Below are 15,694 nucleotides of genomic sequence, written 5' to 3' on the forward strand. Positions count from 1 at the left end.
TGCAAACAGAAGAGAGCTGCCTGATAATCACCAACCTCCTCTGTGAGTAGACCCTCCTATCAGCTAACCAACATGAAGGCTTGAGGTGGGTGGTGTCATGTGATTGGGAGGTTTTTGTACAGAGGATCAGTGATATGTAGCACTGTGTAATCTAGCAGCACAGAAGTAAACTGCACTGCTGCTCAGTTTGAGTCCTTCAATTGTTAATGTGCAGTTCTTGTCTTTGTTTGCATTCCCTTCTATCTTCACAGTCTCTTCCACTCCAGTTTCCTCAGGAAATTCACTGTCTCCATACATGTATCCCAGTAACTGCAGCTGTCTGTTCTTTGACGCCTTGTACCAAAAGATTTGATTGTACCTTTCAATACTGTGGGAACAGGTTATTTTGGCTGTTTCTTCAGGTTTGTAGAAGATCTGGGCTGGAATCTGTTTGATCTGGTCACTTGGAGAGGAACCTGTGTAAAAGGCATCAACAGAACAAATCAGGAATCTCTAGTTGTAACTGAGATTAACAGAAAAAGAACAAACATCAGTTGTTTCATTCAACAATTCTCAATATACTTGAGACAGATGCTGTTAAAAACTCTTGATGATATTACCTGAAACCAGAAAATTGTTCAAAATAATGCTTAGGATTAAGAGGATCATGTTGTCTTTTGTGTTTGGTAATAATTGTATTGATATGAAAGGTATTGTCAGTCTATCAGTAGTTATACTGATTATTTCCAATATCCTCTGTGAGTAGACCCTCCTATCAGCAAACCAACATGAAGGCTTGAGGTGGGTGGTGTCATGTGATTGGGAGGTTTTTGTACAGAGGATCAGTGATATGTAGCACTGTGTAATCTAGCAGCACAGAAGGGTGGTGCTGGTGTGATTACACTGCCCAAGTCCCTCCTCTTAGAGACGCACTGAGCTGCTCTTAACATCCACTAAATCTTGTTGTCAAAGTGGACAGAAAAGAAAAGATCACATATCAACAGATCTGTGGAGAAAAACTGCACCCTAATGGATAAAATATGAATCTAAGTGTATGGTGGTGAACCAGCAATCTGATTGTATAGTTGTTTGTATATATTGACCAGTATTCCATTTGTAAAAGCAATAAAAGAAGAAACAATGATTAGGTTTATCCTTTTTATAGTCACTGTATGAGGCAGCATGTGGCAGGTGAAGTTTTGCGTAGCTGCACATAAGAAACCTCCTATCATCATATCTGATTTGGATGAGAGGGAAGACCAACATTGGTTACACTGGCTCATTCCAGGTGTGAGAGGCTGAAAGCTGTAATTGTGTGTGGTGAGGAGGTTTTTGTACAGAGGATCAGTGATATGTAGCACTGTGTATATCGAGCAGCACAGAAGTAAACTGCACTGCTGCTCAGTTTGAGTCCTTCAATTGTTAATGTGCAGTTTTGGTCCTTGTTCGCATTCCCTTCTATCTTCACACCTGCTCCATCCTCTGGATATCCATTGTTAATATTCATGTATCCCAGGAACTGTAGCTCTCCATTTGTCTGCTTGTACCAGAGGATTTGTTCATAGTTTGGAATGGTGTGAAAACAGTTGATTTTGGCTTCTCCTCCTGGTTGTTTGAACATATCAGCTGGAGTCTGGTGGACTTGTTCACTGAGAGACAAACCTGTTGAAAATACCAAAAACAAGACATAGTCAGATGTACTTAATGCTGAAGACAGTATACTATAAACAGATGTTGTTTAAAAACTCTTGATGATATTACCTGACACAAGAATATTGTTCAAATGAATGCTTAGGAATATGAGGATCATGTTGTCTTTTGTGTTTGATAATAATTGTATTGATATGAAAGGTATTGTCAGTCTATCAGTAGTTATACTGATTATCACCAACCTCCTCTGTGAGTAGACCCTCCTATCAGCAAACCAACATGAAGGCTTGAGGTGGGGTGGTGTCATGTGATTGGGAGGTTTTTGTACAGAGGATCAGTGATATGTAGCACTGTGTAATCTAGCAGCACAGAAGTAAACTGCACTGCTGTTCAGTGTGAGTCCTTCAATTGTTAATGTGCAGTTCTTGTCTTTGTTTGCATTCCCTTCTATCTTCACAGTCTCTTCCACTCCAGTTTTTTCAGGAAATGCACTTTCTCCATACATGTATCCCAGTAACTGTAGCTGTCTGTTCTTTGACGCCTTGTACCAAAGGATTCTATCATAGTCTTGAATACTGTGGGAACAGGTTATTTTGGCTGTTTCTTGAGGTTGGTAGAACATCTGGGCTGGAATCTGTTTAATCTGGTCACTTGGAGAGGAACCTGTGTAAAAGACATCAACAGAACAAAATCAGGATACATTCACTTATTAATGATGAATGGAAACGAGTGAAAGAGACTGCCTTGTCCCTCATTACTCTAAAACATTGATGCTTTCATTGAATCTGTAGTTGTAAATGAGCTTAAGAGAAAGAGAACAAACATCAGACATTTCATTCTATTACCTGAAACCAGTATAATATTCAAGGTGATGCAGCAGATGGCGATCAACATGTTGTGTTTTCTGACTGGATTTAAACTCAGTCTTGTTTCTGCTGCTGTTTTCATCACTATTCATGCATGTATGCTGATGATTCCCTTCTAATTTTATGTAAGTGAGTCCTACAATTAGAGGACTAAGGTGGGTGGTGGAGGTGTGAAGAAAACATCCAAGTCCCTCCTCTTAGAGATTCACTGAGCTGCTCGTCACATCCACAAAATTTTGTTGTTATAGTGGCCAGAAATAAAAGATCACATATCAACAGATCTGTGGAGAAACACTGCACCCTAATGGATAAATAAGAATCTAACAGCTGGTGGTGAACCAGCTGTCTGATACCAAACATTCACAATGTGGTTAGTTTTTTCTTCATGTGGTAATTTGTGTTATTGTGTAACCTGCTGAGGAGGTTTTTGTAGAAGAAGGAGGATTTCTGTACCACTGTGCTCTACTGGCACCACAGAAATACACTGCACTGTCTTCAGATCGACTCTTTGCAATCTTCAGACTTGACAGACTTTTCCCGTTACCAGTGATTTCACAAAAGTCTTTGAATTGATCTTCAACCTCATCAGATGTAAAACGTACATAGCCAACTAGAGCCATATCTTTTCTCCCAGCAGACTGTTTATACCACTGGATCATGTTAAAATCAGTGTTTTAATGGTTGCAGCTCATCAGGACTTCTTCTCCAGCATGTTTGATCAGGGCAGTGGGAGTCTGTTGAACACTGTTTTTTGAGAGTTCTGCAAGAGACATTTAAAATAAACAGCTTTAGTGACAAAAATCAATTGTACTGAAAATATTGAGGTAGGATTTTAATGGAATTTTACCTGTTAAACAGAACGGCAGAGCTGCTAAATATACGAGGAGTCTAATCATGATGGTAACAGATGATGACTGCAAACAGAAGAGAGCTGCCTGGATGTGAAGGAGGAGGAGGAGTTGACATTATGGACCGTCACATGTCTTCATCAGTGGATTTGTATAGTATTATGCTGTGTTGATTAAAGGGTAACTCAGTCCTTTATCAACCTGGATCCTATTTAGCTGTCTTTTTGTGTGGAAATGAATTTGAAATCGGTCCAGTATTTAGATTTACTGCTGTAGCCAACAGAACAATGTTCTAAAATGTTTCCCCCCCCGCAGCTTCTCTAATGTCTGCCCTCTCTCACGCTTCTGTCCCGATATTGTCACATCAATCACGGTTAATAGGGAGTTTATTGAGCCTTAAACAGGGTTGGCGATTGTTGAAGAGTAGATAGACGAAGGAGGATTGTTTTTTAAGGTCTATTTTGTATTCCTGTCGAGTTTAAATGAAGTCGGTTTTACAAAGATTAAATAACTGTTTTTCCAAATGGAGTCTGGTGGCTTTGGCGGAAGGAAACGCGCCTGTTACTGGGTAAACAAAAAGGATCTTAATCTTTAATTAAGATAACCATCTATGTAGGAATCTTTTTCATTATGTTGTCAGACACTTGGAACAACGACACAATTATAGTGGACGTACTTTGGCAGCATGTAATTGTCTGTAGGGATTACATTGCAGCTGCAGCTGTCTACCTTAATATTAGATTTATTTCAAAAACTCTTGTTACTTAGACACAAAACATGGGAAAATAGGATCCACGTCGGAGAATACCAGAGTTAGGCCTTCCCTTAAACACAGAAAAAGACTGTTTTGAGGTTGATATCAGTGATGATTTCCTGCCACAGGCTGCAGTTAGATGCAGGTGTGCTCTTCTTCACTGGGAATTTATGTGGCTGACTATCAGAGAGGGTTTTTGTATAGGCAAGAGTGTAATTGAGTCACTGTGCTACTAGCTGCACAGTAATACATGCCGCTGTCTTCTGGCAGTCTGAGCTTTTGTACATGAAGTTCAGATTTTGACGAGCCGTCTCCTGTCACCTTGAAATGCTCTTTGAATGGCTCCTCTATGGCTGGGCTCTTATACTGAGTTAATCCTATGAGTGTGAGGCCAGCGTCCCCCGTCGGCTGCTGGTACCACAGTATTGTAATGTATGAACTATCTGAATGGTTGCAGCTGATTGTTGCTGAACCATCAGGACTTCCTAATATCGATGATGGACCCTGATCGACTTGAACGCTCAGTGAACGACCTGCATTTGAAGAGAAAAACACTGAGTGAAGAAAAAGGGTTGCAAAAAATGTAGGTTTTTAGCAAACAGTGTAAATTTAAACCTACAGGAGAGCCAGAGAAGCAGCAGAGTGATCCTGTAGATGTTTCTGATCATGATGTCTTTATCTTCCTCTCTTTCTGCATCGACTGACAGACTGAACGGATGTTATAGGGTCACCTCTGGGGGGAGGAGACAGAGATTTGTTATGTTCAGGATTCTTCCTCATGGATAATATCACCATGTTGATCCTTAAATTCTGTCTCCAAGGTCATGACCGCAGTCCATCTGTCTGTTTCATTTTGTTGCGCTTTTGAGGAGATTTGTTGGATCTTGTTGATTCTGGACACAGGGGTGATCGTGGTTGACAAATAAAATGTTTTCTACATGTTTTCTTTTTAGTCAGCACTGGCATTATAACCACCAGGCTGGGTTTCAACTGTGTTCTGCGATGCAAGAATTATAGGAAAGATGACGTATTTTATAGTTAAAGGGTTGCAAAGGTAAATCAAAGATTTGTATTAGAGCTGCAATCATATTGAGATTATTTTTAACATATAATGTGTTATGATATGATTCAAAATAAGAGGAAATTATCGTTATTTTCACCATAATTTTTGCTTTCACTGATGTATTCTGTGAAAAATGAATCTTTCCAACCATATGCTGCCACTCGAGCTCCCCCTACAGGTGGTTAAAGACACTGATGTTTTTAATTCACTGTGACACCAACAGTTGGTATTTGTACAGCTGTCTCAGTCACCTGTATCACTGTGTTTACTCACAGCACAGAAATACACTCCACTGTCACTGAGCAGCAGCCTCTCCACTGTCAGAGATCCAGTCAGAGCATCTTTCTTCGTTGCTGGAAATTTCTCAGCGCTGAACCCACTTTCATATTGATGATCACTGTATGCAGTTGTGAGGACTATTTGCTTCATCCCGTCCTCTGGCAGCTGTCTGTACCAATACATCTGACGATATGTGCTGCCTTTAGTGTGATTGCAGTCCATCGTGGCAGACTGACCCTCCATCATCAACAGTAGAGGAGTCTGAGTTACATCACTCCCATCGATTAGACCTGTGAAAGAAAAAGATCTCGTCGTGTTACAGAACCACCAGTGACTCCTCTTCATCATGAAAACTAAATGGACTAAATCAAATCATCAGCGTCACAATGTTCAGTACCTATAATGCAGAGCAGAGCTGCAGAGAGTGTGATCAGACCAGCTGTCATCATTATTGTGTCCTGAGCTAAATGAGCTCAGAGAGCAGAGTCACTGTCAGTGTGTGTGATGGGAGGTGTGACGTTACAACAGAGACGTGAAGAGTTCCAGGTGTGAGTGTTGCTGTGTGATGTCATGTTGTCTGATTGTCCTCGAGGTCCCCCTACAGTAGAGCTGCTTCACACACTCACTGATAGATATGCCAGCAGTGCACTGAGGTTTTTGTTCAGCGCTCTCATGTGTCTGTATCACTGTGTTGACTCACAGCACAGAAATACAAGCCTTTATCTCCTGGCTCCACATTCTTCACTGTGAATGTGCCAGTGAAAGCGTCAGGTTTGGTGGCTGAAAATTTCTCCTCGCTGAAGTTGGTTTGAAATTCATGATTATCTCTTCCGAAACTTGTGTACACTATTTGCTCCATTGTTGCTCCTGGAAGCTGTCTGTACCAGTACATCTGGAAATGCTGGACAGTCTTGTTGTGACTGCAGTTTATTGTTGCATTTTCACCCTTGTCTTTCCACAGTATGTCAGTCTGTTTGACATCACTTCCATCAGTCAGACCTGTGTTAAAAAACAGTTAACAATAACTGAGGTAAACATTTCAATTTACATGCAGCAGAACATTTACTGTTTTTATACTTTCAGGGACTTTTTTTAATCCTTCAAACAGACGTTCTAGTCGATGTTGCTCAGCTCTGCTGATAATTCTGTACTTCACCTTTTATGGAGAGCAGAAACAGTAACAAGCTGCAGAGACCATGTTTGGTGAAGTCCATGTTGAGAAAGTCAGAGTCGAACACATAACAGTCAGTGTAGTAACACACAGAGCTGTAGTTGCAGGTGGGAGTGTCAGACAGTGTGTTTTGTGGGATGTGATGACAGTAACTGGGTACATTCATGGTCCTCCAGGTCCTCCTGCAGCACATGAGATCTTTGGTTTTAGAAACAGTGGTGCAAACAGTGACCTGGGGTTTATTGTCAACTTCCACATGTGTCTTTATCAGAGCTTGGATAACAGAACCTGTCAGGTTTGAAATGATGCTTGAATTCAGTGACACCAGCTGACACTGTGCTTTTAAATTGTTTCATAAGAATAAAGTTTTAAAATAAATGTTTTGTAAAAATAAATTGAGCCTGCAATATATCAACCAACGTCTTTATTATCATTTCTTGATCATTTATAAACATTAAACAGAGAATTTTGAAATTATTTTTTATGCTGGTTGGGTTCAAGTATGAGTTATCGTCTTTGAAACAGCTGGTGGTGGTTTATATGATTTTATTTTCAATATTCAGGCAGTTAAACATGTTGGAGTCTGTTACAGGATACAGTTCTGTCACTTCAGACACCAAGTAGGACTCCACACAGTTTTGGAAAAGTAGAAAACAGAAATTCAAAAGTAGAGAATTAAAAATGTAATTACAAAATACAATGAATTCAAGATGAAATAAAAACTTTATGTGAGGTTTAAAAGCAATTAATTGAATTGAAAGTTGACTCAGAGGGCAAATGAAGGAAAAGTTGTAACATGATGAAAGTGAAGAGGTGTAAATTTCTCATGTCTGGTGTAAGATGAGTGTGTAGTTCCCTCTACAGTTCATTAAAAGGACAGCTGTCTGCTTTTCACTGTGACACCAACAGCTGAGTATTTGTACAGCTGTCTCAGTCACCTGTATCACTGTGTTCACTCACAGCACAGAAATACACTCCACTGTCATTGAACAGCAGCCTCTCCACTGTCAGAGATCCAGTCACAGCATTCTTCTTTGTTGCTGGGAATTTTTCAGCGCTGAAGCCACTTTCATATTGATGTGGGGGACTTTGAGTTGTGAAAACTATCTGCTTCATCCTCTGTCCAGGCAGCTGTCTGTACCAGTACATCTGGTAATAAGTAGCGCCCTTAGTGTGACTGCAGTTCATCGTGGCAGACTGACCCTCGTTCATCCACAGCAGAGGAGTCTGAGTGACATCACTCCCATCGATTAGACCTGTGAAAGAAAAAGATCTTGTTGTGTTACAGAACCACCAGTGACTCCTCTTCATCATGAAAACTGAATGGACTAAATCAAATCATCAGCATCACAATGTTCAGTACCTATAATGCAGAGCAGAGCTGCAGAGAGTGTGATCAGACCAGCTGTCATCATTATTGTGTCCTGAGCTAAATGAGCTCAGAGAGCAGAGTCACTGTCAGTGTGTGTGATGGGAGGTGTGACGTTACAACAGAGACGTGAAGAGTTCCAGGTGTGAGTGTTGCTGTGTGATGTCATGTTGTCTGATTGTCCTCGAGGTCCCCCTACAGTAGAGCTGCTACACACACTCACTGATAGATATGCCAGCAGTGCACTGAGGTTTTTGTTCAGCGCTCTCATGTGTCTGTATCACTGTGTTCACTCACAGCACAGAAATACAAGCCTTTATCTCCTGGCTCCACATTCTTCACTGTGAATGTTCCACTCTCAGCTTTAGTTTTGGTGACTGAGAATTTCTCCTCTCTGAAGTTGGGTTGAAAGTCAGGATTGGAGTTTGCCATAGTGCTCACTATTTGTTTCATTGTTTCTCCTGGCAGCTGTCTGTACCAATACATGTACATATAGTCTACACCCTTTGTGTGGTTGCAGGTTATTGTTGCATTTTCCCCCTTGTATCTCCACAGTATGTCATCCTGGGTCACATCATCAGCAGCAGTTAGACCTGTGTGTATCACAGCAAACATTATCACGATGATTTTCACCTTTTTGCTAACAAAGGTTAAAAGGCTGTTGTGTTGTGGGTAGATCTCACCTGTAATCCAGAGCAGAAGTATTAGGAGACAATGTTTGATAATGTCCATGTTCTTCAGTTTAAAGACTGCAACAGGTCCAACACTACTGTCAGAGTAGTTAGAGGTCTAAGAAGCTGCAGGTGGGAGTGTCATGTGTGTGACGTTCAGTCCTGGGTGTACGTATCCTGGATGATTTGTGGTCCTCGAGGTCCCCCTACAATATGTAAGATAATTGTGATACTGGTTATTTATCAAAAATCTCATTGGTTTAATATTTTGGGAAAGTAAAGATAGTCATCCCTGTAATACTTATGTTAGGTCAGAAATGATGTGAAATTTGATTGCTTTTTTTGCTTTTTGAGGAGATTTCAAAATATCAACATATCATTGATTGAAATTTAGCCAAAAAAATATTGCAGTATTATTCAACGGCATTATCACCGAGTCCTAGCTGGCACTCAAGCAACATGAAAGAGAGTGTAATGAAACTCTTTTCATGGATCTTGTTGCTTGCAGACACAGAGTTGATTAAAGTTACCAGATAAAATGAACTATGCAGCCCTAATTTTTATTTAAAAAAATAAAGAGAAAAATGTAAGATTAAGTGTATAGAATTCAACTGGAGGGACAAAAGGAAAATGTGCATTATTATGGAGTACATACGGTGTGAATGATGTATTTTTCCAACCATATGCTGCAACTTGAGCTCCACCTACAGGTGATTGGTGTCTTTAATTCACTGTGACACCAACAGTTGGGTATTTGTACAGCTGTCTCAGTCACCTGTATCACTGTGTTTACTCACAGCACAGAAATACACTCCACTGTCATTGAACAGCAGCCTCTCCACTGTCAGAGATCCAGTCAGAGCATTCGTCTTCGTTGCTGGAAATTTATCAGCGCTGAAACCACTTTCATATTGATGTGGGGGACTTTGAGTTGTGAGAACTATTTGCTTCATCCTCTGTCCAGGCAGCTGTCTGTACCAGTACATCTCGTAATATGACGTGCCCTTAGTGTGATTGCAGTCCATCGTGGCAGACTGACCCTCCATCATCCACAGCAGAGGAGTCTGAGTGACATCACTCCCATCGATTAGACCTGCAGGAGTAAAATACAAAAAAGAATATGTCGTCATGTACTCAAATAATTTGTTATTGCTTTTTAATTTAAAGAGGTTGGAATAATCAAAACTGATTGATAATGTCTCCTGTCAGGCCTCAGCGTCACAATGTTCAGTACCTATAATGCAGAGCAGAGCTGCAGAGAGTGTGATCAGACCAGCTGTCATCATTATTATGTCCTGAGCTAAATGAGCTCAGAGAGCAGAGTCACTGTCAGTGTGTGTGATGGGAGGTGTGACGTTACAACAGAGACGTGAAGAGTTCCAGGTGTGAGTGTTGCTGTGTGATGTCATGTTGTCTGATTGTCCTCGAGGTCCCCCTACAGTAGAGCTGCTACACACACTCACTGATAGATATGCCAGCAGTGCACTGAGGTTTTTGTTCAGCGCTCTCATGTGTCTGTATCACTGTGTTGACTCACAGCACAGAAATACAAGCCTTTATCTCCTGGCTCCAGATTCTTCACTGTGAATGTTCCACTCTCAGCTTTAGTTTTGGTGACTGAGAATTTCTCCTCTCTGAAGTTGGGCTGAAAGTCAGGATTGGAGTTTGCCATAGTGCTCACTATTTGTTTCATTGTTTCTCCTGGCAGCTGTCTGTACCAATACATGTACACATAGCCTCCACCCTTTGTGTGGCTGCAGGTTATTGTTGCATTTTCCCCCTTGTATCTCCACAGTATGTCATCCTGGGTCACATCATCAGCAGCAGTTAGACCTGTGTGTATCACAGCAAACGTTATCACGAGTGATTTTCATCTTTTTGCTAACAAAGGTTAAAGGCTGTAATGTTGTGGGTTGATCTCACCTGTAATCCAGAGCAGAAGTATTAGGAGACAATGTTTGATAATGTCCATGTTCTTCAGTTTAAAGACTGCAACAGGTCCAACACAACTGTCAGAGTAGTTAGAGGTCTAAGAAGCTGCAGGTGGGAGTGTCATGTGTGTGACGCTCAGTCCTGGGTGTACGTATCCTGGATAATTTGTGGTCTTCAAGTTCTCCTTACAATATGTAGCACTGTGTAATCTAGCAGCACAGAAGTAAACTGCACTGCTGTTCAGTTTGAGTCCTTCAATTGTTAATGTGCAGCTCTTGTCTTTGTTTGCATTCCCTTCCATCTTCACAGTCTCTTCCACTCCAGTTTTTCCAGTAACTGTAGCTGTCTGTTCTTTGACTTCTTGTACCAAAAGATTTGATCGTAGCTTCGAATACTGTGGGAAGAGGTTATTTTGGCTGTTTCTTGAGGTTTGTAGAACATCTGGGCTGGAATCTGTTTAATCTGGTCACTTGGAGAGGAACCTGTGTAAAAGGCATTAACAGAACAAATCAGGATACATTCACTTATTAATGACGAATGGAAACGAGTGAAAGAGACTGCCTTGTCCCTCATTACTCTAAAACGTTGATGCTTTTGTAGCAGCAGAATGCTTTTGTATCTGGTCATTAATTGAGCACCAATGGTAGCCACCCATTGTAGGCAGAACAGAGTATAAATGCGGTAGCTGTTCCTGGTGCTTTCTCTTTGCGCTCCTGTCTAACGCGTCACTTCTGGTCCAGAAGTTTTGGCTCTCGGCAGGTAGGATTGTACGCTGCTCGTCGTTTCCACGTTGCCAGGTGTTGATCCCTTTGTTCTTATAGCACATGTATGTTTTGCTGCAGAGCGGCTGAGCTGACGAGCCCCGCTTGGTGTGCGCTGGTCCTCTTTGTCTGCACTATCTTGGTCGATACACTTTTAAGCTAACGTTAGCATGGTTGCAGGTAAATGCTGGCAGCCGCATGTGTCTCTCCCTCTCTCACAACTGTGTGTGTGTATCTGATCCGGTCACAAGGTATGTTGTAGTTTTACTGCCACGCTTGAAACCGGTATGGTAGGCTCATTTTAATCGTGTTCAATTTGTTCTTTTTAGATGAGATACAGCCATTGGGCCGAACGATCCGTGTGACATAAGAAAAGTCACGATCAGCTGACCACTGCTGCTTTGTCTGCTGCTTTGTCACCGCTCTGTCGCAGCTTTGCCACTGCTCTGTCGCCCGCTGTGTCGAAGCTTTGGCCGCTGCATTACCGCTGCTTTGCAGCTGTTTCGCTGCTAAGTCACTGCTATCTTAAGTGTGCCTTCGTGGCCATGTTTTTAGTTTCATTCTGACACCTTAACTTGGTTTTTGTTTATTTGTTTTCTTTACCCCATGAGGTATCTCGAGGGCAACACATTCTGATTTTTGAATTTACTTAGAGTAGATTAAATGATGACTAATTGTTTCTCCTCATGTGAGTTAAAGAGTGCAGACAGAGTGAGGCTCGCAGCTCCAGGGGTCCTAAAGTAGTTTTTCAACTGGTGAAGGCTAAAGGTTAGCAGACGGCAGACCATCATAAAGTACTAAACCTAAGGTTGGCCCCCGCCAAATGGTGGGAGATGCCCAAGCGTTTATGTTCCTGTAGAGGGATGGGGAACCCATTTGGGTCATTTTGGGGACAAGACCTACAGCTGACCGCAGCCAGGTCAGATGAGTTAGGGGAGAAGAGTAGGGAAACCGGTCAACTCCTATTTTGGTCTATTGGATAATATGCCAAAATAACCAATTAGAAGAAGTGGGTGTTTACTGGGAAAGGGGCTCTAAAGGCCGGTGCAGGGGAAGAAACGGGTGTGGCACTTGGAAAACCTCCTAAGAGCAAAGGCTGAGGTTTTGAGGGCGCGAGGGCGAGCATTTTGGCATTGTTTTGTCCACAGATTTGATAATATCAGAACGCGGCCGCTTCTGACCGGACTCAAGGCGCTAGATTCTGTTTTAATAAAGATTGCTTCTTCACTCCATCCAGCCTTGATTCCGCAGACTCCTTTTATGATCAAACTACACGCCGACACCTTAAAGAGGAGAAGCCCAGAAACCACACCCACCTGTCCGGACTTTTGATATCCTTTTGGTTAATTTGATTTAACTAACTAGTGTAATTCATTTGTTTGGGGCAGGTGGTGGTGGCAGGTTTGTTTGCATACAATTTGTGCTATTTGCTTTCTTTTCTTGTCTTTATAGTTGGTTTATTCTGGGCAATAGATATATTGTTTGGTTTGACTATAATTTGCCCAGTTTCCATTTTATACTAGTTTTGTTTTACTGTGTGACTGTTCTCTTGTGTTCCTTTTCTTCGCAGAGGCCGGTGGTGGTGGTGGTGCTGGTGACCTGGGTGGTGGTGTCCCTTCCTTCCCTGTATGCTGTGCTTCCCTGGGATTTTTGGTTATTCACAAAGTGTGTGTGAGTGTGTGATTGTCACGTGCCCGGGTGACTTATGATATTTTGTTTGGACCCCTTCCCTCACTAGTTTCTCCACACCAGCGAGCCTCAGGCTGAATAGTTCCTTTTTTACAATTTGTGTGGGCGATGCATTGTTTTAATATTTAATAATAAAGTGTATTTAACTGTGAACCACATCTCATGCCTAATGAGTGACCTTACTTGCGTGTCCTGAGATCAATTGACAGAGTTAAATCTTTGGGTGAAAGTCCCAAGGTGACATTGTTGCAGTCAGTAGGCCTACTATCCTTTGAACACAGGCAATTCGATATTACTGTGTCTTGTGTCCTCCCTACGCTCGCCACACTTTCATTGACTCTGTAGTTGTAAATGAGCTAAAGAGAAAGAGAACAAACGTCAGATGTTTCATTCCATTACCTGAAACCAGCATAACATTCAACGTTATGCAGCAGACGGCGTTCAACATGTTGTGTTTTCTTTCTGAATTTAAACTCAGTCTTGTTTCTGCTGCTGTTTTCATCACTATCCATGCATGTATGCTGATGATTCTCTCCTAATTTTATGTAAGTGAGTCCTTCAATCAGAGGACCAAGGTGGGTGGTGGAGGTGTGAAAAAAACGTCCGAGTCCCTCCTTTTTAGAGACGCACTGAGCTGCTCGTCACATCCACAAAATCTTGTTGTTAAAGTGGCCAGAAATATAAAATCACATATCAACAGATCTGTGGAGAAACATTGCACCCTAACGGATAAAATAAGAATCTAACTGCCTGGTGGTGAACCAGCTGTCTGATTGAATATATTTTGTATATTGACCAGAATTCCATTCAGAAAAAGCAATAAAAGGAGAGACGATGACGGGGTGAGTACTTTTTATAGGTACTGAATGAGGCAGCATGTGGCAGGTAAAGTTTTGCATAGCTGCACATAAGAAACCTCCGACTATCATATCTGATTTGGATGAGAGGAAAGACCAACATTGGTGACACTGGCTTATTCCAGGTGTGAGAGGCTGAAAGCTGTAATTATGTGTGGTGAGGAGGTTTTTGTACAGAGAATCAGTGATATGTAGCATTGTGTTAACTAGCTGCACAGAAGTAAACTGCACTGCTGCTCAGTGTGAGTCCTTCAATTGTTAATGTGCAGTTTTCGTCTTTCTTTGCACTGCCTTCTATCTTCACACCTGCTCCATCCTCTGGGTTGGAGCTGGTATACATGTATCCCAGAAACTGTAGTTGTCTGTTTGTCTGCTTGTACCAGAGGATTCGATTATAGTTTGGAATGGTGTGAAAACAGTTGATTTTGGCTTCTTTTCCTGGTTGACTGAACATATCAGCTGGAGTCTGGTGGACTTGGTCACTTAAAGACAAACCTGTTGAAAAAATACCAGAAAAAGTCAAGTGTAGATACAACTGAAAGTAATATACTTGAAACAGATGTAAAAACTCTAGATAATATTACCTGATACCAGAATATTGTTCAAATGAATGCTTATGAATATGAGGATCATTTTGTCTTTTGTGTTTGGTAATAATTGTATTGATATGAAAGGTATTGTCAGTCTATCAGTAGTTATAGTGATTATTTCCAGCCTCCTCTGTGAGTAGACCCTCCTATCAGCAAACCAACATGAAGGCTTGAGGTGGGTGGTGTCATGTGATTGGGATGTTTTTGTACAGAGGATCAGTGATATGTAGCACTGTGTAATCTAGCAGCACAGAAGTAAACTGCTCTGCTGTTCAGTTTGAGTCCTTCAATTGTTAATGTGCAGTTCTTGTCTTTGTTTGCATTCCCTTCTATCTTCACAGTCTCTTCCACTCCAGTTTTCTCAGGAAACACACTTTCTCTATACATGTATCCCAGTAACTGTAGCTGTCTGTTCTTTGACGTCTTGTACCAAAGGATTACATAGTAGCTTTGAATACTGTGGGAACAGGTTATTTTGGCTGTTTCTTGAGGTTTGTAGAACATCTGGGCTGGAATCTGTTTGATCTGGTCACTTGGAGAGGAACCTGTGTAAAAGGCATCAACAGAACAAAATCAGGAATCTCTAGTTGTAAATGAGATTAACAGAAAAAGAACAAACATCAGTTGTTCCATTTCATTACCTGAAACCAGTATAACATTCAAGGTGATGCAGCAGATGGCGATCAACATGTTGTGCTTTCTGACCAGATTTAAACTCAGTGTTGTTTCTGCTGCTGTTTTCATCACTATCCATGCATGTATGCTGATGATTCCCTCCTAATTTTCAATAAGTGAGTCCTCATATCAGAAAACCAAGGAGGGTGGTGGAGGTGTGAAGAAATCGTCCAAGTCCCTCCTCTTAGAGATGCACTGAGCTGCTCATCACATCCACTAAATCTTGTTGTTAAAGTGGATAGAAAATAAAAGATCACATATCAACAGATCTGTGGAGAAACACTGCACCCTAACGGATAAAATAAGAATCTAACTGCCTGATGGTGAACCAGCTGTCTGATATCAAACATTCACAATGTGGTTAGTTTTTTCTTCATGTGGTAATTTGTGTTATTGTGTAACCTGCTTTGTCTGAGGAGGTTTTTGTAGAAGAAGGAGGATTTCTGTACCACTGTGCTCTACTGGCACCACAGAAATACACTGCACTGTCTTCAGATCGACTCTTTGCAATCTTAAGACTTGACAGACTTCCCCCGTTAC

The 15,694-nt window shown here is 41.4% G+C and overlaps 1 protein-coding gene and 2 gene segments (V, D, J or C); all 3 read right to left on the reverse strand.

Annotated features, from left to right (window-relative positions):
- The window catches only part of LOC115566089 (M1-specific T cell receptor beta chain), a gene marked incomplete in the record, with an annotated part of 384,816 nt that overhangs the window by 364,560 nt on the left and 4,562 nt on the right, over positions 1-15,694 (reverse strand).
- Positions 5,367-6,096, reverse strand: LOC115566096 (T cell receptor beta variable 29-1-like). The segment is given in 2 exon segments: positions 5,367-5,729; positions 5,837-6,096. Coding segments are annotated over 2 exon segments (378 nt in total).
- On the reverse strand, positions 7,140-8,264 carry LOC115566092 (T cell receptor beta variable 29-1-like). The segment is given in 2 exon segments: positions 7,140-7,866; positions 7,974-8,264. Coding segments are annotated over 2 exon segments (378 nt in total).

The sequence above is a fragment of the Sparus aurata genome, chromosome 16, assembly GCF_900880675.1.
Source record: "Sparus aurata chromosome 16, fSpaAur1.1, whole genome shotgun sequence".
In the NCBI taxonomy this organism is placed as follows: Eukaryota; Metazoa; Chordata; class Actinopteri; order Spariformes; family Sparidae; genus Sparus; species Sparus aurata.